The sequence below is a fragment of the Rana temporaria genome, chromosome 2, assembly GCF_905171775.1.
Source record: "Rana temporaria chromosome 2, aRanTem1.1, whole genome shotgun sequence".
NCBI lineage: Eukaryota > Metazoa > Chordata > Amphibia > Anura > Ranidae > Rana > Rana temporaria.
Genome location: NC_053490.1, coordinates 475,292,861 through 475,316,259, shown reverse-complemented (window position 1 = coordinate 475,316,259; position 23,399 = coordinate 475,292,861). Strand labels below are relative to the sequence as shown.

General features: G+C 41.8%; 1 protein-coding gene across 1 annotated transcript in view; it reads left to right on the top strand.

Annotated features, from left to right (window-relative positions):
- Positions 1-23,399, top strand: part of LOC120928350 (ephrin type-A receptor 6-like) — a 566,085-nt gene that overhangs the window by 509,268 nt on the left and 33,418 nt on the right. Inside the window, exon 4 of the mRNA XM_040339448.1 lies at positions 6,502-6,657. Coding sequence (XP_040195382.1) covers positions 6,502-6,657 — 156 coding nt within the window. The remainder of the gene's footprint in view (positions 1-6,501; positions 6,658-23,399) is intronic.

Sequence of the window (23,399 nt, the reverse complement as noted above, 5' to 3'; positions counted from 1 at the left end):
GACGTGACGTATTGCGTACCAAGTAAGTCCGACTTCTGCGTTTCGTCATACAGACTTCATCTGACTCAGATGACGTCTGTATGGTGAAACGCGTAAGTTTCAAACTTCTTTGTTACTTCTAATGGGCTAGGAGCATACCCCAGCATTTATAACCACACATATCACCCTAATCCAGTCAGGTGGAACCTTTCTTCTTACATAGCTGAAGATGAAAATTGTTGTCAAGTCCCCAGGGTAGAGTTTTTAAGTCAACATATGTGGAAGACAGGTGGTATCAAAGGTCTTCAGCCCTCTTTAGGTATGGCTGTTCCAGTTTGATCCACATGGTTTCCTTCACGTTTTTTGCAAGCAGATGTCCTTTCTGACCAAAATCTGCATTGTGCCTAAACAGGAATAGGGGCTTTAGACACTAACTATCTTCCACATATAATGGAATTCAACATTTGAGCGATGTCACAAATTCACACCTTCAACCATATAAATCGAAGGATTCACATAGACTTCCTGACTCCAAGATATGGGATTATGTTACTAGAATAAGTTCCACAACTTTCACATCTTCCATCTTGTTCTTGGGAAATCAAAATTTGCCTTGACATATTCCACGGTGATTGGATTAAGGTGATTGTGTTACCAATGGTGGATATAAATGCTGAGGTATGTTTTCTAACACTCATTAGAACTGAAAAAGTGACCCGGATAAGCTGCAAACATCTTTAGCATTGTAGAACAAGACCCGTTAAATGTGACTAACGACTAACTATACCATGACTTAGATAAATGAGAACCTTCACAGACAATATACATATTTTTATTATTATATTTTTTTATTGCTGTGGAAAAAAAGGAATGTTTTAATGTATTTAGACAATGTTTTGGTCATGGACTATTCAAGCTCCCTGTGCCTCTGTATTATTAGCCTTAAAGGGTCACTTAAGGAATTATTATTTTTTAGCTACAGTAAATAGCTTCCTTTACCTTACTGCAGTCCTGGTTTCATGTCCTCAGGCCTTGTACACACGATCAGTCCAAACTGATGAAAACGCACTGAAGGTCCGTTTCATCGGTCCAAACCGACCGTGTGTGGGCACCATCGGTCAGTTATCCTTCGGTCAAAAAAAATAGAACTTGCTTTAAAATTTGACCGATGGACGCCTAACCGATCGGTCAAAACTGATGGTTAGTACACAAAAGCATCGGTTCCAAACCTGCGCATGCTCAGAATCAAGTCGACGCATGCTTAAAAGCATTGAACTTAATTTTTCTCTGCACGTCGTTGTGTTTTACGTCACCGCGTTGCACTCGATCGGTTTTTGAACTGATGGTGTGTAGGCATATCAGACCATCAGTCAGCTTCATCGGTTAACCGATGAAACGGACCTTCAGTCCGTTTTCATCAGTTTTGACTGATCGTGTGTACAGGGCCTCATTGTTCGTTTTTTCTCTGATGTTGCTGTAATCCTTCTCTGTTCTGAACAGTCTGTTTCCTGATGAAAAAAGTCATGGGAGCTTTCTCTCTGTAGTCACTAATCAAGGAGGTGTGATTACTGTGTGTCTAAAACCCCTCAACACCAATCCGTTTCATTTTCCAAACCATCACTGTCCTGTATTGGCTCTTTGTCTCTGTTCATCTTGTGAGAGTTTGCCAGGAAGGCAGGGTGGATGAGTCATAAGAGGGCCAATGAGAGCTGCAGAGCTGGAGGTGTGCCTCTGTGTGTCTGTGTAAATCAGGGAAGTGAACAGGCAGCAGCTTCAGCTGCCCAGTGTTAAAATGGTTGCAGTCAGACTCAGTGGAGGGAGATTTCTGCAGCATATTTAGCAAGTACAGAATCGCAGTATGTACAAAATAATATGCAAAGTGGTTGGAGGGAAGCTTCAGAATGGCAAAGATATTTTTATTACAAATTATGTGAGCAGACTGCAGTTCCTCTTTAAATCCAATAAATCTAATGGCTGCCATGTGTGAATTGGGTAAGGTTTAGTGATGCAGAAGATGTTTTTTTTTTTTTTATAAAGGGTGGTACATGAGGCATGATTTAAAGTAGACCCCAATTGGATGACACTTTTTTAAGGTCTGGATTTCTTTTAATCTCTACTGGGATGCATACTTGAGTAAAAGAGTTATCCCACAATATGATGTTACTGATTAAGGGCATTTGTTGTAGGAAAATGATCAACAGGCATTGTTTTTTTGAAAGTTGCAGATTTAAAAAGATTGAAAACAACTTTTAGAATGACATTGTACATTGGTTTTCTAGCTGTTGTTCCTTAAGTCCCAGCATTTTAGAATTGGAAGACACAGGTGCAGTGTCTAGCCTCATTGCCTGTCGCCTGTCAATGTCTATGGCAGTCTGAATTATACCGTGGCTGGACAGGCTGAATTCTGTAATGAGTGGTACTCACATTTTGGACACTGTGGGCCAGATTCAGAAAGAAGATCTCTGAGTCCGGCCGTCGTATCTATGCGCCTGATTCATAGAATCAGTTACGCATAGATATGCCTAAGATCCGACAGGTGTAAGTGACTTACACCGTCGGATCTTAGGCTGCAATTCCAGGCCGGCCACTAGGTGGCGCTTCCGTATCTTTTACGCGTTGAATATGCAAATGAGCATTTATGCCGATTCAGAAACGAAGGACCGCCCGGCACTTTTTTTTACGTCGTTTGTGTTCGGCTTTTTCCAGCGGAAAGTTACCCCTGCTATAGGAGGGGTAAGTGCGGGGTATCCTATATTAAGTATGGCCGTCATTCCCGCGCCGAGTTTTGAATTTTTTACCTCGTTTGCGTAAGTCGTTTCTTGAATACGGCCGGACGTAATTTACGTTAACGTCGAAACCTTGCGACGTCTTTTGGAGCAATGCACGATGGGAAAATTTGCGGACGGCGCATGCGCTGTTCGATCGGCGAGGGGACACGCCTGATTTAAATTGTAGACGCCCCCTAGCCGCGCGGAATTTGAATTCCGCCGGGGGATTTACGATATGCCGCCGCAACTTTAGAGGCAAGTGCTTTCTGAATAAAGCACTTGCCTCAAAAACTTGCGGCGGCGTAACGTAAATCAGATAGGTTACGCGGATCTAAAGATCCGCTGACTTATTTGAATCCGGCCCTATGTGTTCAGGGGCAAATGCCTGGACAAATGTCTATGACATAAAGAAAAAAGAGTATTTACATGGCAGAACAGAGACATGGACTGGTTGGGATGGATCATCCAGTTTTATAAGCATCTCTTAAGGTGTATTGTCATTGTTTCATATGTTCTTGTGTTCTGTATGCACCATAGCACTGACTAACTGGCTCTTTCAAACTAGCACATTGATTCTTGTATATAACCATAAATAACAAAATCTGGATGTTCAATGCCAAATCATGGGCTATATTAACTAGTGGGAGAAGCCAAAATGTGAAAATGATAGTAACTCATCCAGCTTAATATTAGGAGGCCCTCACCCCAGTATAATGTAATCAACAATAAAGTAAATAGAAGAAAGGAAGGGTGTTCAAGGATGGCTGCTTACTATATCAAGTTAAAAAAAAAAAAAACATAAGTGATCTAAAAAATCTTTTTTACAGAAAATTAAAATTAGTACACACAATGGGAATCTAGTTCTACCATATATCACATAAAATCAATGAGATAACAGTCAGATAAATCAGGAACTATCCTACACCTTTCGCTGTCAGTGCTGCTTCATCGGGGCTTCAGGATCTTTTTCATCTGATAAGGTACCTAGTATTAACAGTTAAATGGACATAATGAATAAATAAATACATATTATTAACATGCATCATACATATAAACTGGTAACCTCCATCCATACAGTATGTCTGTTTTATCTAATAGATATAGGGGGGTTACCAGTTTATATGTATGATGCATGGTAATAATATGTATTTATTCATTCTTTCCATTTAACTGTTAATACCGTATATATATCGAGTTTTTCATCAAATTTTTTTGTGCTGAAAATTTGTTTGTTTGTTGTCTGGGGGACCTAGGGCTGGGGAGCAACGATTTTTAAAAGCCGGGCACCCCTTCCATAGACTCCCATGTTAAACGTCAGGCTAGTCATAAACACAGTGAGGCATGGGCACAGTGAGGCATGGGCACAGTGAGGCATGGGCACAGTGAGGCATGCACATGGGCAAAGTGAGGCACAGTGAGGCATGCAGATGGACACCCTAGGCTTATCCTCGAGTCAATATGTTTTCCCAGTTTTTTGTGGTAAAATTAGGTGCCTCGGCTTATATTCGGATCGGCTTATACTCGAGTATATATGGTACTAGGCACCTTATCAGATGAAAAAGATCCTGAAGCCCTGACAATAAGCGGCACTGACCTCAAAACATGTAGGATAGTTCCTGATTTGTCTGACTGCTTCCTCATTGATTTCATGTGATATGTGGTAGAACTAGATTCTCCATTGTGTGTACAAATTAAAATTTTCTGTAATAATGACATGTAATTTTTAGATTACTTATGTTTTTATTTTTATTTTTTAACTTGATATAGTAAGAGACCAACCTTGAACACCCTTCCTTTCTTCTATTTACTTTATCGTTGATTACTTTATACTGGGGTGATATATGGTGGAACTAGATTCCCCATTTTGTGTACAAATTTTAGCTTTTTGTACTAAAGAGATGTATTTTTTAGATCATGTATAGTAGAACTAGATTCCCCATTGTGTGTACAAACTAAATTTTCTGTAATAATGACATGTATTTTTTAGATACATGTTTTTTTTTTGTTGAACTTGATATAGTAAGATCCCATCCTTGAACACCCTTCCTTTCTTCAATTTACTTTATCATTAATTTTATTATGCTATGCTAAATTAGTTGTGCAGATCTGTTGATTAACTGATGAGCTTATTGATCTTGGCAAATAGCCTACAGCTGCCTTATTACTAATTTCACCATTCGCCAAATCAAAAACTCTCAGTTTCAATCATTGAGCTGCTTAGGTGAAATTCCTTCAAACAAAAAACACCTTTTATTTTATTTATATGCTATTAATTAAGTGTTTGTGTGAAACATGTTTGCTCAACAGTTTGGATTCCTTGTGTGTCATGTTTTTTAAACCTTTGACTCTACAATAAACCAACACATTTTTCTTCATCTCTGGATGTGCCGCTTTTTCTCTTTGTTGCATGGACTATTAATTAAGTGTATTTAGTCTGTGTCTCTGCTGAGTAGACCTAACCCTTCCATTTGTTCCAGTTTCCATTATCACTGGAACAGAAAGTGATGGAAAACCAAACTTTTATGCCACGTACACACGACCGTTTTTCGGGTTGTAAAAAATGACGTTTTTTTTCACGACGTAAAAAATGGGCATTAAAAATTTAGAACATGCTCTAATGTTTCACGTCGTTTTTAACGTTGTCGTTTTTAATGTCGGAAAAAATGGTCGTGTGTGGGCTTTAAAGACGTGAAAAAAACCTGCATGCTCAGAAGCAAGTTATGAGACGAGAGTGCTCGTTCTAGTAAAACTAGCATTCGTAATGGAGATAGCACATTCGTCACGCTGTAACAGACTGAAAAGCACGAAGATTAAAAAGCGCAAATCATCTCTCACCAAACTTTTACTAACACGAAATCAGCAAAAGCAGCCCCAAGGGTGGTGCCATCTGAACGGAACTTCCCTTTTATGGTCCCGTTGTACGTGTTGTACGTCACCGCGCTTTGCTAGCGCATTTTTTTCATGATCGTGTGTAGGCAAGGCCAGTTTAACAATAATCGGGTTGAAAAAAACGTTGTTTTTCCTAGACCATTAAAAATGGTTGTGTGAAAGCGGCATTAGAGTTGCCAACAAAACAGGACGTGAATGTAGATTTTCTAATGGGCACACCTGTTCCTGTTCCAGTTGTCTGAGAGGGGGATTTTGTGTAACATCTGCAGGACAAAAAGTGACAAATGGACACAGACAAGAAAAATAATCCTATAAGGGCATCTACCCATCTCTACTCTATCCAAAAGGGAAAACAAAAGCTTTATCTATATATCTGCGTTTCTACAAATGTCAACTAACATGTCAGAGGTTGTGTTTTGCTAACACAGAAGGTGTTTTAATAACTTGGAGTATAGCTAATGATCAGAATGTAATATTAATTAGATGTAATGTAATATTAATGTATTTTTATACTATTTCTAGTATGTACAGTATTGACATTGACATTCCTATACTCACAAGAATGCAAGAACAGTGGACAAGGCCATGTAAACATGATCCCAGATTCCTTTTAGGTCTTGCCTGAGTTCAGAATGATAATTTTTACAATTACTAACTGTCAGTATAGGAAAACAGACATAATAAAGCACTGGCTGCAAGGATTTACAATCTAATTGTGCTGTCTGAGGAGCGGGGAGATAAAGTGACTTGCCTGCGGTCACACAGAGCTTCTGAGCAGGATTTCTCACTGTCACCGCAGAATGACAGATGAAATAAATAGGGAGAGTGAAGGCCAGCATTGACCGCCTTGTCTTGTGTCTTGCAGCATGTCGGCCTGGATTCTACAAGGCATTTGCTGGAAATATCAAGTGCTCCAAATGCCCTCCACACAGTTTCACATATGTGGAGGCCACGACTGTCTGCCAGTGTGAAAAGGGTTACTTCCGAGCAGAGAAAGACCCCCCAGCCATGGCTTGTACAAGTAAGTCTGTTTTGTGGTTGACTTTGTTTTACTTATCTGCTACGTTATTTGTTTTAAAAAGCAACATCACTTAATATGGATTTTTCTATGTTGAGTGGTGTGAGGCATACACTGGTTTTTGGAGCTCTTCAAAAACCATTTTGGGTAGCCTTACTTTTTATCTACTGCCAATAGAAGCCAATATTATCATTGGTCAAAGTGGCTTCTGGTAAAGTGTTTAGTAATGAGGGAGACAGAGATAATGGTACTTCAAGGGGTAGTTATTGGCTTATTGTTAAAGAATAAAATGTTTTTATTGAGAGTTTCCATAGTGTCACTACAGCAATACAAAACAGTGAGTATATGAGTTAGACAAAGTTTAAGATACCAGCGTAAATCATTATTTATTTATTTATTACAATTCTTAAAAGTACAAAAAGTACAGAAACGCAGTCAGTTACCCGTAGGCCTCGATGCGCCGAGAACAACAATGCAGCCACAACCAAAAAACATCAGCCAGCGGAACAGTTCATAATTTTAAAAGAAGTTAGCAGACTAGAAAACTGTAAAAAAGCCTATGTAATTCCGTAGGCTTGACTGAAAAGCTCAGTTTTTAATAACTTCCGGAACTTAAGAAGATCATTCTCAAGCCTTAACTTTACATCATTGATGTAACATTCAGAAGTTAAAGTACAGGGTGGGCCATTTATATGGATACACCTTAATAAAATGGGAATGGTTGGTGATATTAACTTCCTGTTTGTGGCACATTAGTATATGTGAGGGGGGAAACTTTTCAAGATGGGTGGTGACCATGGTGGCCATTTTTAAGTCGGCCGTTTTGAATCTAACTTTTGTTTTTTCAATAGGAAGAGGGTCATGTGACACATCAAACTTATTCGGAATTTCACAAGAAAAACAATGGTGTGCTTGGTTTTAACGTAACTTTATTCTTTCATGAGTTATTTACAAGTTTCTGACCACTTATAAAATGTGTTCAATGTGCTCTCCAGTGACATGCAGAGAGTGCTACACAGTGGGCTCTTGCTGAATGAAGGTAGGACAGCCACTGATGTTTCTTCATTAGGGACAGATTTCATGCGTCCACATTTTGGCAAATCCAACACTGAAACAGTTAGACGAAACTTAGCAAGCAGTTTGCTAACTGTAGCATGGGAGATAGGTGGTCTTGTAGGCTGTCTTGCATTGAAATCTGCTGCAATGACCCGGTTACTGCGTTCACCAGACATCAACACAATTTCTATCCGCTCCACACGTGTTAACCTCTGCGACATGTCAATGGCTGTAAACAAGGAGAAACTTGTAAATAACTCATTAAAGAATAAAGTTACGTTAAAACCAAACACACCATTGTTTTTCTTGTGAAATTCCGAATAAGTTTGATGTGTCACATGACCCTCTTCCTATTAAAAAAACAAAAGTTGGATTCAAAATGGCCGACTTCAAAATGGCCACCATGGTCACCACCCATCTTGAAAAGTTTCCCCCCTCATATATACTAATGTGCCACAAGCAGGAAGTTAATATCACCAACCATTCCCATTTTATTAAGGTGTATCCATATAAATGGCCCACCCTGTAGAAGAAGTAGAATGAGGAAGAGCTATAACCCCTATAAGGTTTATTTTTGCTATCTTTGTCCCACTGGCGAGATTTACCTTCACAGCCACAGGAAGTGAGAGAAAATCTCTGCAAATAAAGAGAATTTCTTAGGGAGATCCCCAGAACTAGTGTCCTCATTGGATGATTTTCCCTCTATTACTTTTTTGGGGTCAACCCAACATTTTCTTTTGCTTTCCCTTTTGCCTTAAGTTTTACTTTAAATATAATCCAACATAATTCTGAATACAAGGTTGTAGTTATACAGTTGCAATAAAAAGTATGTGAACCCTTTTGGAATGATATGGATTTCTGAACAAATTGGTCATACAATGTGATCTGATCTTCATCTAAGTCACAACAATAGACAATCACAGTCTGCTTAAACTAATAACACACAACAAATTAAATGTTACCATGTTTTTATTTAACACACCATGTAAACATTCACAGTGCAAGTGGAAAAAGTATGTGAACCCTTGGATTTAATAACTGGTTGAACCTCCTTTGGCAGCAATAACTTCAACCAAACGTTTCCTGTAGTTGCAGATCAGACGTGCACAACAGTCAGGAGTAATTCTTGACCATTCCTCTTTACAGAACTGTTAAAGTTCAGCAATATTCTTGGGATGTCTGGTGTGAATCGCTTTCTTGAGGTTATGCCACAGCATCTCAATCGGGTTGAGGTCAGGACTCTGACTGGTCCACTCCAGAAGGTGTATTTTCTTCTGTTTAAGCCATTCTGTTGTTGATTTACTTCTATGCTTTGGGTCGTTGTCCTGTTGCAACACCCATCTTCTGTCGAGCTTTAGCTGGTGGACAGATGGCCTCAAGTTCTCCTGCAAAATGTCTTGATAAACTTGGGAATTAATTTTTCCTTCGATGATAGCAATCGATCCAGGCCCTTATGCAGCAAAGAAGCCCCAAAACATGATGCCACCACCACCACCATACTTCACAGTTGGGAAGAGGTTTTGATGTTGGTGTGCTGTGCCTCTTTTTCTCCACACACAGTGTTGTGTGTTTCTTCCAAACAACTGAACTTTGGTTTCATCTGTCCACAGAATATTTTGCCAGTACTGCTGTGGAACATCCAGGTGCTCTTGTGCAAACTGTAAACGTTTAGCAATGTTTTTTTTGGACAGCAGTGGCTTCCTCTGTGGTATCCTCCCATGAAATCCATTCTTGTTTAGTGTTTTACATATCGTAGATTTGTTAACAGGGATGTTGGCATATGCCATAGACTTTTGTAAGTCTTTAGCTGACACTCTAGGATTCGTATTCACCTCATTGAGCAGTCTGCGCTGTGCTCTTTACAGTATGGCCACTCCTAGGGAGAGTAGCAGCAGTGCTGAACTTTCTCCATTTATAGACAATTTGTCTTACCGTGGACTGATGAACAGCAAGGCTTTTGGAGATACTTTTATAACCCTTTTCTTAATTGTGGGTCTTCTGAGAGCTCTTTTGTGTGAGGCATCATTCACATCTGGCAATGCTTCTTGTGAAAAGTAAACCGAGAACTGGTGTGTGTTTTTTATAGGGCAGGGCAGCTGTAACCAACACCTTCAATCTCATCTCATTGATTGGACTCCAATTGGCTGACACCTCACTCCAATTAGCTCTTGGAGATGTCATTAGTCTAGGGGTTCACATACTTTTTCCACGTGCACTGTAAATGTTTACATGGTGTGTTCAATAAAAACGTTTTAACATTTAATTATTTGTGTGTTATTAGTTTAAGCAGACTGTGATTGTCTATTGTTGTGACTTAGATGAAGATCAGATCACATTTTATGACCAATTTGTGCAGAAATACATATCATTCCAAAAGGGTTCACATACTTTTTCTTGCAACTGTAGCACTATACATTCTGAGGAGCTTTCTCAAGAAGAGATATCCACATTACTTCATAGGTAGGGATGAGCCAAACACCCCCCGGTTTGGTTAGCAGCAGAACATGCTAACAGGTAAAAAATGTGTTCGAACACGCGAACACCGTTAAAGTCTATGGGACATGAACTTGAAAAATCAAAAGTGCTAATTTTAAAGGTTAATATGCAAGTTATTGTCATAAAAAGTGTTTGGGGACCTGGGTCCTGCCCCAGGGGACATGTATCAATGCAAAAAAAAAAGTTTTAAAAATGGCCGTTTTTTTTAGGAGCAGTGATTTTAATAATGCTTAAAGCGAAACAACAATAAAAGTGAAATATTTATTTAAATTTCGTACCTGGGAGGTGTCTATAGTATGCCTGTAAAGTAGCACATGTTTCCCGTGTTTAGAACAGTCCCTGCACAAAATTACATTTCTAATTACTCTCGGCTATAATGAATTGTTGGCAATACAGATAAAAGTAATTGAAAAAAGCAAAATGGGTTCCCCATAACACCCCCCCCCCCCCCAGGTCCATTAGCAGGGCCTTTTGGTCTGGTATGAACACCTTATTTTGCAAGGATTTACTTATGTAGCCTATATGTTTTCAGAAGGAAGCTGTGATGAAAAGGTTGCTGCATCACAAATGGAAGGACAATGGGAAAGGGAAGGGTTAGCCTTAGGAGAAGAGCAACTTGAACTCCAATCAAAGTTGCAGATAGAATTATCTCGCAGCTTGCTTTAAAAGTACTTAGTATGAAAATGTAACAAGATGAATATCCATAACCTACCAGTGGGTCACTTAGACCCCTTTCACACTGGTAACGCCTATAGCGGAGCGTTAAAATAGCGTTAAAACACCGCTATTTTACAGCGATTTTACCACGTTTTTACAGCGTTTTCAATTCATTTCAATGGAGAGGGGCATTTTTGGAGCGTTTTAATAGCGCTATTTTACCGTGAAAACTCCCCAAAACTGCCGCAAAAATGCACCAGTGTGAAAGGGCTCTTAGAACTAGGATACTAACTGTGGCAATATGGTAATCAGTATGCCAAGACCATTTTAACAAGCCAGGTCAAAAGCTAAAACTTTTTTGTGATGCATAGCCATAGAAAGTGTCAAAAGTTATGGCAAATGTTTATTGCACACTATGACCCAGTTGGGGATAAAAATCATACCATACACCTGACATGGATTTTATGCCCAAAACTTAAAAAAAACTGTTATGGCTGCAGATGGCTTTAATGTGTGTGTATCTTTACATTACTCAAAAATAATACTAAAATAGAGGGAACAAACTGTAAAAGAGCAAAACAAGGGCATTGTCTACCTTCCCTATAGTGGAACTATACCACATCTGAGCACCACAAAACAAAAACACGTTTTAATTCATGTTTAATATTCAAAGCAAACTCCCCTATCCATCCATGTCTCCATGCTTTATTTTGTTGAAAAATCACTTTCAAAAACATCCCCCTAGCATTTCTAGTCGTGACCATCTGCCCTTAGCACAGTAATGCTGACAGGAGGGTGTACTTAAAGCGGATCTCCACTCTAAAGTGGAGTCCCGCTGATCGGAACCCTCCCCCCCTCCGGTGTCACATTTGACACCTTTCAGGGGGGAGGGGGGTGCAGATACCTGTCCGGGTTTTTTCCTTCCTTCCCGTCCGTCCCCCGTTGTATGCTGGGAACACTCGGCTCCCAGCACACAGCGGGAGCCAATCGCCGTAGGGAACCGGGCAGTGAAGCCGGAGCGCTTCACTTGCTGGTTCCCTCACCGAGGATGGAGGGGGGAGCAGCAGGGTGACGAGCGATCGGCTCGTCATCTGCTGCGATCGGCGCTGGACTCCAGGACAGGTAAGTGTCCTAATATTAAAAGTCAGCAGCTGCAGTATTTGTAGCTGCTGGCTTTTAATATATTTTTCCCGTGGCACATCCGCTTTAACTAAGAAAGCCCCTTCTCCCTTCCTGAAGACTCCTGGGAAATCAGGAGGTAACTCGGGAAATTTTAAAAATGTTTAATAAAACAAGTAAATATAATATACCTTCCTACCCATTTACTAATACTAGCAGGATAAGGATTAAAAATAGTCAATAATAGCTCAGTTCCCAGAGGGGACTCCGCAACTGATGGAATCGGAGGTAGAACAAATGATAAAAGGTGGGAAGCGGACAATCTCAAATTTCTACGGATACTTGATAAACACCACACCTTACGATATAAGCAAACTAAAGGAAAATTGGAAGAGAGAAGCCCCGGGTTTGAAGAATTGGGAGGATGTATGGAGGTTCCCACTGCAGATTCTAGTATCACTCCGTGATAAACTGATACAATACAAAATCATACATAGAAGCCATTATACACCATACAAGTTGCATAAGATTTCACCAAGCAATTCTCAGAATTGCTGGAGGTGTGTAGCGTCAGGATAAAGGGAGAAACTGGGGAGATAATCACACCATTGGGGGTGGAGGGGAGGGGGAAGGAAGGAAGAAGAATGTATTGTATTGGATGGAAGGATATTGTATGAATGTTTTGGAGAAATAGAAGAAGGTTAAAGTTAATGTCATTGGAATTTAAGTAAAATATGAATGTAATGTATGTGTATGATTTTATTTTTTGTATGGAAAAAAGAAAAACATTTAAATAAAGAGATTTATAAAAAAAAAAAAAATAGTCAATGTTGACTTAGAGGGTGAAGTTGCACTTTAACGCTCTCTTAAAAGGGCCAGAGATTCTATTTTTGCACTTACTGGTCACTTTTGTTTCATAACCACATTCACAGTTTCTTTTGGCTGTACAGTTTCCAGTACCTTGTATAAAATAAATAAATATTCAGTACTTATCATTCAAAGAAAAATGGTTTGCTTTGTTGCTCGAATGTATAAAAAGAAAAAAAAAAGATAAAATAATATAAAGCAAGAACCAAGCTGCCAACCGCCACTTCTACCCCCACCGTAGTCGAATCCATGGATACCCTTTGTTCTAGTACTACTGTGCTATAAATAAAACGGCTATAGAATAAGGTATTAATTCTGTTAATAAAGCTGATCAATTATCAGGATAATTAAAAAGGTAAAAATAATTACAGTGTGCAACGCTAAACTTCAAAGTAAAGAAAAAAAAACATGTTATCTAATGAACTGCTGTATGAATATTAGATGATTGATGATGTGTTCTAAGATCTGGTAGTACAAAGAATGCGCTGTTTAAGAAATCACAGAAGGCTTTGTAGCAAAATGTCTGTACGTAGGTTATCGTGCCCTGCTTTGTCTGTGCTCAACTTCATCCGTGCATAATTTATAAACGATAACAAAGCAATCAGGCCATATTCATAAACAGCCCAGTGACACATTATATTGTTAAATCTGAGGATTAGAATTAATTGTCCCTCTTTGTTCCAAGTTCTAAATCTTGCTAAATGATTCACTGTATGTCATTACAGCTTAATATTTGCATGAAATCACAGTTTAGCCAGCATAATTTAATGGCAATTAAAAAGCTATTTAATCGTCATGCAAATTGGCATAAGGGCCCTTCAGTAAAGAGGGCATATTTTTTCAGTATTGCAGTTCAGTCTTTTTTTTCTTGGAGGCGCCGGTCATATAATTGATATTATTCCGCTCATTCAAAAAACTATGATTTTGAATTTATCTGGGCATAGTAATTAAATGAATAAATATAGGGAACTGAATAATTTGTCCTCCAGAGTCGTCACTGGAACTACTCATTATTCATGTTGAATTAACTAGAATAGGCATGGATTTGGGCAACATTATTAACCGATTTAGAAATCTGTCTGGATCATACAATATTTTTTAAATTTTAAAGATTGGAAATTATGAAATGGAAGTTGCTTCAGATTGCTAACATTAGATGTTCATGGGTGTAAGGATATTGGTGGGTTTTCTGAAAATTCACAGATATGAGAAATCTATTGTATCAATTATGCTGTGTGAACTGGCTCTAAAACCATTATTAGCATATACAACAACTTTTAGAAACGTTATACTACATGTAATAGATTTATGGCCATTTTTGTAAAATAGTGAAATTCAACGGTATGCAAAGTTACAAGTAAGCAACTTATGCTAAACAATCTTTCATACTTTTATCTATTTAGTTTTATATATTTTGATTATTATTACTATTGTTGTTGTTATATCTCTTTTTTTATATTTAAAGGCCGCGATTCAGATACATTGTCATATCTTTGAGCGGGTGTAGCGCATCTCATATGCGCTACGCCGACGTAACATTGAGAGGCAATTACTGTATTCAGAAAGCACTTGCTCCCATATTTACGCCGGCGTACCGTAAATGGGCCGGCGTAAGCCCGCGTAATTGAAAGTATCAAGGCAGTGGGCGTGTTGTATTGTAATGAAGCGTGACCCCATGTAAATGCATGGCCGATCGAACGGCGCATGCGCGCGCATGCTCAGAATCACGTCGCAAATACTCCCTAAGATACGTTGGCTCAATGCTTTCGACGTGAACGTAACTTACGCCCAGCCCCATTCACGTACGACTTACGCAAATGACTTAAAATACGACGCTGTTCCGACGTTTCCGCAAGTACGTTCGTGAATCGGTGTATCTAAGTCATTTGCATATTCAACGCGGAAATCTACGGATGCCCCCCTTGCTGCCAGCATAAAAATGGACCCAAGATACGATGGCGTAAGGAGACTTACGTCGGTCGTATTTTGCAAAATTCAGGCGTATCTCAGTTCCTGAATAAGCGAATAGATACGACGGCGCACATTTGGACTTACGACGGCGTATCTGGAGATACGCCGTCGTAAGTCCTTTCTGAATCCAGGGCCAAAATGTTTTAACTTTCTTACTGTCACAAGAAATCTTTCCTCCTTCCTTATCTAATAAGTCCTGGAATCCTTCTTAACATGCCCTTGTCTTCTTAATTGTACAAGCCTGATCTCCTACCTGATCTAACAAGCCCTAACTTTCTTCCTTATCCAATAAGTCTTAATCGTCTTGCTGATTTACCATCATCTCTTTCCCGATCTAACAATCTCTGGTTTCCTTTCTGATTTTGCAAAAAGCTCTGGCTTCCTTCCTGATCTAACAATCCCCAAATACATTCCTTATGCCGCGCACACACGATCGGTCCATCCGATGAAACCGGTCTGATGGATTTTTCTATCGGTTAACCGATGAAGCTGACTGATGGTCAGTCGTGCCTACACACCATCAGTTAAAAAAACGATTGTGTCAGAACGCGGTGACGTAAAACACAACATCGTGCTGCCTACAAACGATCGTTTTTTTTTCCTATCGGTTAGGTATCCATCGGTTAAATTTAAAACAAGATTGAATTTTTTTAACCGATGGATAAATAACCGATGGGGCCTACACACGATCAGTTTGGTCTGATGAAAACGGTCCATCAGACCGTTCTCATCGGTTTGACCGATCGTGTGAATGCGGCATTAGTTGACAAGCCCCAATGTAATTCCTGATCTAACAAACCCTAATCCCATTCCTGATCTAACAAGCGCAGATCTCCTTTGTGATCTAACAAACTCTGGTCTCCTTCCTGATTTAACAAGCCCTAGTTTCCTTCCTGATCTAACAAAAACCCTAAATACATCCCTTAGCTAATAAGCCCCAGTCTATTTCCTGATCTAACAAACCTTAATCTCATTCCTGATCTAACAAGCCCAGATCACCTTCCCGATTTAACAATTTCTGGTCTCCTTCCTGATCTATCAAGCCCTAAAAAACTCCCATGGCTAACAACTCCTCAATCTCGATCCTGATTTAACAAGCCCAGATCCCCTTCCTCATCTAACCAGCCGGAATCTGTTTCCTGTTCTAACAAGCATTAATCTCCCTCCTCATCTAACAAGCCCTGATCTCCCTCCTGATCTAACAAGCCCTGATCTCCCTTCTGATCTAACAAGCCCTGATCTCCCTCCTCATCTGACAAGCCCTGATTTCCCTCCTGATCTAACAAGCCCTGATCTCCATCCTGATCTAACAAGCCCTGATCTCCCTCCTGATCTAACAAGCCCTGATCTCCCTCCTCATCTGACAAGCCCTGATTTCCCTCCTGATCTAACAAGCCCTGATCTCCATCCTGATCTAACAAGCCCTGATCTCCCTCCTCATCTAACAAGCCCTGATCTCCCTCCTGATCTAACAAGCCCTGACCTCCCTCCTGATCTAAAAAGTCCTGATCTCTCTCCTGATTTAACAAGCCCTGATCTCCCTCCCGATCTAAAAAGTCCTAATCTCTGTCCTGTTCTATTAAGCCCTGACCATTTTGTAAAAGCTCATAAAAAGTGTATAATCTAATGCAGTTCTTCAAGACGTATTTGTGGACAAGGCAAGGACACTGTATTGGATAGCCTGTCTTACATTGGGCAGGGCTAAGAATATCTGACTTGCTGGTTAAGCAGTTGGTGTTCCTATTATACCACATTACTAGCAAGAAGGTGATTGCTCATAAATTGCTAATATTCAGTTCAGTTTTAACGAAGTAGGGTCAAAACTCGTTTAGCTCTAGTGCACTTCGTTCTGCACTCTAATGACCTATATTCATCTAAAGACGCACTGTCAACTGATGTCACTGAGCCTGGTTCTGGAGAGATCCTGACTTTCAAGTTGGGATCCACCCAGATTCCTGAGCAGCAGCAGCTTAGTGAGCCACTGGGAGACTAAAGCAGCTGCTTTCACCCCTTCACAGCCCACCATTCTAGTGAGTGCTGGAGGGGAAGAGAAAGGAGGCAGCTCTTCACTGTAGACCTAGAACCGAGCAATCAGCAGTCTTTGATAGTTTAGTTATTGGTCTTAGAGATGACAGGGGACAGATGCAGCATTGGAACAATGCTGCATCCATCTAGGTGAGTATGTATGTTTTTATTTATTTTTATTTTTATTCCCAAACTTCACTTTTAATTGGTGCGTACATTTGAAAGTTTACATGTGCCCAGACTGTGAATATTGCAGTATTTTTATATTCCTAATAAGTGGTAAAACAGTTTTAAAACAAGTCATTAACAACCTCTCTAGCTGCTTGTACTGTGGAGGTTTTACATCTCAAAGTCCTCAAAGATTACTACAAAAAGCCTAAAGTCTGGTTTCAGTCAGTTTCCAACAGCTTAGAAACATCTGCTCTGTGTTTATATCAGAAGGATGGCAAGCTGCCAAGATTCTGCTCTCCATAGCAAGCAATAGCAAAAGAGCAGTGTGGTGTGATCTTTGAAGATTCATTTCTCCACAATGTGTATCAATTTAAAAGTGAATGGGGGCTTCTCTAAACAGGCTTTTAATCCTGTTTATGTTTAGCATATAAAAATGATTAAAGTGATACTAAAGCTTGCAGTAAGATAAACCCCCCCGGTGTGAAGGGGTTGGAGAGGGAAGAATAGATCAAGTGCTGTGCATGGCTGCATCTCTTTCCCCTCATCCCCCCTCTTCCTATTCACACAGCATTCGAGCAGCCAATGGCTCTTGCTGCTGTCAATAAAATTCAGTGAGGAGGAAGTGGTGGGGAGTGGAGGCGGGGCTATGTCCCGCTGTGTAAGTCAATCAATGGAGTGCGGTTCCATATACACATAGTTTGGGAGCCTGCAGACATTGTGGGGTTGATTTACTAAAGGCAATTAGACTGTGTACTTTGCAAAGTGCAATTGCCCTCTGCAAGTGCAGTTGCTCCAGAGCTTTGTAAAAGAATACCCAATCACGTGCAAGGAAAATAAAAAAACAGAATTTTTGCATGCACATGATTGGATGATGGAAGTCAGCAGCCTTTCTGCTCATTTACTAAGCTCTGGGGAAACTGCACTTGCAGGGTGCAACTGCACTTTGCAAAGTGCACAGTCTTTTTCCCTTTAGGAAATCAACTCCACAGTGCCTCCATAGCAAGCGGCTTGCTGTGGGGACACACAAAGAAGGGGAGGAGCCAGGATTGCTGCTGGGGACCTGAGAAGAGGGGGATAAGGGCTGCTCTGTGCAATACCACTGCACAGAGCAGGTGAGTATAACATCTTTGTTTTTTTTTAAAACATTTTTGACTTTAGTAACATTTTAAGTGCACACACAGTCTAGAACAGTGATGGCGAACCTTGGCACCCCAGATGTTTTGGAACTACATTTCCCATGATGCTCTTGCACTCTACAATATAGTGGAGAATCATGGGAAATGTAGTTCCAAAACATCTGGGGTGCCAAGGTTCGCCATCACTGGTCTAGAAGCATGCCATTTATCCAGTGATATAATATTTTAATGGGCAGTTACTTATACCTGGAAAACTGTACCCAAATTAAGTTTATATGCTTCTTTGTGACAGAAATAGCTTTATTTCAATGGTATTTAGTAACCATCAGGTTTTTCATTTTTTTTAACTATACACAATAAAATAAAAGACCAGCAGCTTAAAAAAAAAATGTTTCCCTAACTTTCTGATAAATGACCAATGCCACTACAATTTGAGCACCCCCAAAAAGGAAAGTAGACATTCCAATTCTCATTTTAATTTAAAAATGTTAGCACATTTTTTTTAAATGAAGAAACATGCTGGTATTGAGGGGTTTAAAACATGGAGCTCATGGTGCACTAGATACAGTGCACACTGCATACAGGTCATACACAAATGGAGGAGGTGGTGAGGGGGTTAATATACTGCCTCCTTGTAATGTCCTTACTGAGCTCCTAAACTTCTGCTTTTTAACCCCCATTGCTGTGTGTTTGGAATGAGCAGTGCATGTTAGTAGTTGTGGTCATCTGCACTGCTCCCTGAACACTTCACACCCCATAGTCCATCTTGGGAGCCAGCAAGAAAAGGTGGCTGCATTTCTGCATACAGTGGGATCATTGAGAATAAATGTAGCCACTTTCTAACATGAAGTCAGATTACAGCAGCAAAAAAAAAAAGAAAAAAGAAAAACATGATATGGAGATTTGGAGGAAGCTGAGAGCAATAGAGTGCACTTTTTTTGAGTTACAAATACATACTTTTTTAAATCAGCGTTGTAATTTAGATGTGTGTAGAGGAGGGGTAGCTCATGTCCAGTGATCACAGGAACTAACAAATGACTCGCTCATTCACTAGTTCCTGTTTCTCCACTTCTTCCACTGAAAGAGGAAAGGGAGGGCTCTCAGATGTAAACACAAGTCTGTGTACAGTTGAGATTGCTGTGATTGGTCTCTTCAATGACCAGTCAGAATGTGCAGAGCCACTTACAATGGCTCTGCACACTGTGCCCTGTAAATGGAGTAAAACAAGGACGACATCACTCCAGAAATAATTGCCCACCTGCTCTTTGTTTTTGTTTTTTTTAACAATACTGTGGAAAGGAGGTGAATAAAGTAAACTTTAAAGTATAGCTGTACTTTTGAACAAATGTGTACATAAAACAGTATAACTATAAGTGAGTACTTGTATCTTGTAGTATGCACACATACTGTACTCCAGTCCTGTCTCTACTAACAATTCAAGTATTGAGCATTGAAGCATGCAAATATTACTTTGGCCCCATAAAGGTTTTACAGCTGGGATCAAATAAAACATACAGGTACCTACTTCTACTTATATTCTGGCAGCATACTAGCTGTCTGTTTTAGCTATACAATTGTTACCATAATTTGAATTCTGATATCTTAAAGTGGAGATTCACCCAAAAACGCAATTTTTAACATTAGATTGAGACCGTTTTAGAGATAGATCTTCTCCGCCGCTTCCGAGTATGGGCTGCGGGACTGGGCGTTCCTATTTGATTGACAGGCTTCCGACGGTCGCATACAGAGCGTCACGATTTTCTAAAAGTAGCCAAACGTCGGTGCGCAGGAGCCGTATAGAGCCGCACGTTCGGCTTCTTTCGGCTACTCGTGGCGCGATGTATGCGACCGTCGGAAGCCTGTCAATCAAATAGGAACGCCCAGTCCCGAAGACCATACCCGGAAGCGGCGGAGAAGATCTATCTCTAAAACGGTAAGTACTGCTTCGATTTTAAAAAAAAACACCCGATTCCCCTTCACAAAACGAGCCTCAATCTAATGTTAAAAATTGTTTTTCGGGTGAACTCCCGCTTTAAGAATAGTGGGCCAGATTCACGTAGAGCGGCGCATATATAGACCGGCGTAGCGCATCTCTGTTACGTTACGCTGGCTCAATTTCGTGACGCAAGTACCGTATCCACAGAGTATTTGCGCCCAAATTTGCGCCAGCGTAACGTAAATTCCGAGGCGTAAGGCGGGGTAATTGAAAGTGGGAAGGAAGTAGGGCGTGCTACATTGAAATGAGCCGTGACCCCATGCAAATGAAGGGCCGGCCGGACTGCGCATGCGCGCATTATTCTGCACCTCACTGCGCATGCTCAGAACTCGGCCCAGCGCAATCAGTGAGATAGGAACTAGACCCGGCGTACTTAGTGAGATACGCCCTTTGTATAAATAGGCCCAGACAAACGCCCTTCCATTGCAAAAGTACATCCATGTGTTTCCCTTCCTGAAGCAAGGTGCTTTTGTTCTGTTGTCTGTGGCTGTGTATTGGTTTGTGTAGGAGTGTTATAGTAAAGATTTATTGGAGTAGGAGATTGTATTAGCTGTCTGTTTTTTCTGAGTGTTTTTTCTGTGTGTTTTTTGGTGTCTGTATTAGCTGTCGGTTTGTGCTGTTTGATTTTGGTGTCTGTTTTTTGCTGTCTCTTTTTGTGTCTGTTTGTGCTGTCTGTTTTTGTGTCTGTGTGTTCTGTCTGATTTTTGTGTCTGTTTGGTGCTGAGTGTTTGGTGGTGATATGGCACCAAAGAGGAGAAAGCTAAACTTCTCAGTCCGTGAGAAGGAGATCCTTGCCAGGGCCATCACCCGATATGGGCGTTTTTGCATGGCCCTGAGAGCCGGGACACCACCCCGGCCAGGAAGAAGCAGATCCTCCAGGAGATAGTTCATGATATCAATACCTTGGGGGGGGGGGAGACGAGGACCGTCAGTGGGATCTCCAAAAAGATTAATGATCTGAGGAGCGTGGTCCGTGATAAGCTGGCCAAGCTTACAGCACATTCCATGGGCACTGGAGGGGGACCACCTTGCACCATCAGGTTGACTGATGAGGAGCGTGCAGTGGCCCGGTGCTTCAACAGCCAGCAAGTGGTGGGCCTGCCTGGCTTTGACTCCGAGGAGGCCGTGAGGACAAGTACGTTTTTTTTCCTATCTGGTGTGTAGCATGTGTGGGGGGATAGAAGGGAATATGTGACAAGTGTGTGGAGCCTCCAACCTGTGTATGTTTTGTGTCATCCACAGATGGCCAGGAGGGTGCTGGGCCATCTGGCCAGTCTGCACCATCCCCCGGACATCAGGCTGCTGAAGACCCCCAGGAAAAGCAGGAGTCCTCAGGGGAGGGGAGTGGCCACAACTCACCTCATGAGGAGGATGAGGGGGGGAAGGTTGAGGAGGAGGAGGTTGAGGAGGGGGAGGTTGAGGAGGAGGAGGAGGTAACCATTGCCAGTGAAATACTTCGCCTTTTGGATGAGGCTCCCCCTGTGGCTGGCAGCAGTCAGGCCTCCATCAGGGGTAGCCCCTCCCACTCCTCCCCCAACAGGGCTCCCCCAGGGGGCTCCCCTTCTCCCATGCCACAAGCCTCATCTGCAGGCAGGAAGGCCACCCGGAAGACCAGGGGGGTGTCAGACTTTCTGCCGGCCAATCTTAGGAGGGACCAGGCCCTTCAGACCCGCCATCTGGGTCAGGTCACCCGGACTTTGGCCCAGATGGAGGAGAGCCTGGTCTCCATAAAGGACTCTGTGATGGACGTGAGCACAAACTCCTTGGCATTCATAAACTGTTTTAATGAACTGCAGACTGCCACAGCAGGCGTGGGTCAGGAGGTGCATGCCCTGACCCAGGCTGTCCAGGCCAATACGGCAGCCCTGAATGTTGGCCTCAACAGGATAGCCGTGGCCTTGGAGGGCAGGCCAGCAGGTGGGCAGACACCAGCGGAGGCTCCTCCTTCCCCTGATTCCCCCCCATGAGTCTCCCCTGAGGGGCCGTGGCCGTGGCCGGCCCAGGTGTGGGTCACGCCGACGTTAATTTGTGATGTACTTTTGATTTCAGTGTTTTATTATTTTTTGGGGGTTTTTACTGTGATTATGATTTGTTTTATGTTTGTGAATGATGTATGAATGTGGGGGTGACATTCCTGCCAGAAAAGGGGTGTCACCCTCAGTTTTGGTGGAGAAGGGATCCCCAGGACCAGGGAGAAGTGATCCCAGGTCCATGTGAATGGTGTATAAATGTACAGTGACATAATTGGAGCCTTGGCGGGGCGTTGCTGCTCCCTAGTATCGTGCGGTGTACTTTGGTCTAATCCAATTCGATGAGGATGTGGGGTGTGTGTGCTAGGGACCACAGTGGTGTGCATGCATGCATTCTACTGGTGCCATGATTAATGTGTGTGTTTAACGTGCAAAGATGCCTTCTGCGAGGCGTCTCCTGACTGTTGCTCCCTCAGAAGACGGGGTACCCTTGGTCGGGGGGGGGATTGTCTGGTTCGGGGGTCAGGTCATCACGTAGGTCAATCTCCAGGCCCATTCTCACAGCAAAGTTGTGCAGCATGCAACATGCACCGATGATCTGGCACACGAAGTTTGGGGAATACAACAGGGTACCCCCAGACTTATCCAGGCATCGGAAGCGGGACTTCAGGAGGCCAAATGTGCGTTCCACCACTGCACGGGTACGTATGTGTGCTTCATTGTATCTTTCCTCTCCTGGGGTTTGGGGGTTCCGGAATGGAGTCATGAGATGGGGTCCAAGTGCATATGCTGAGTCACCTGGAAGGTAAAAGACAGGAGGATGTTAGTCGTGCATGTGCCCCTCGGGATGTCTGCATCATGGGGGGGGGGCAGTCATGCCTGACACCCATGTCACTCACCAACCAGCCAGCTGTCCCCGTACACGTTCTGTTCAAATTCTCTTGGGATGTTGCTTTGACGGTATATGTAGCTGTCATGGCTGGATCCTGGGTGTTTGGCACGGACGTGCCATATGAGGTATTGGGCATCGACTATCACCTGTACGTTGATGGAAAGCCAGTGCTTCCGATTGCGGTACATGTGCTCTGTCTCACGGGGGGGCTGTAGTGCCACATGTGTGCAATCAATGGCCCCCACGGTGCCTGGGAATTGTGCAATTCTGTAGAATTCACGCATTGTCTTCATCCGCAGGTCCTCCTGGGTGGGACAACCTGGTGCACACATCTGCTAATGGAGGATTGTGCCATCCCAGCCACCACTCCACTTGTGCGCTGAAAAGAG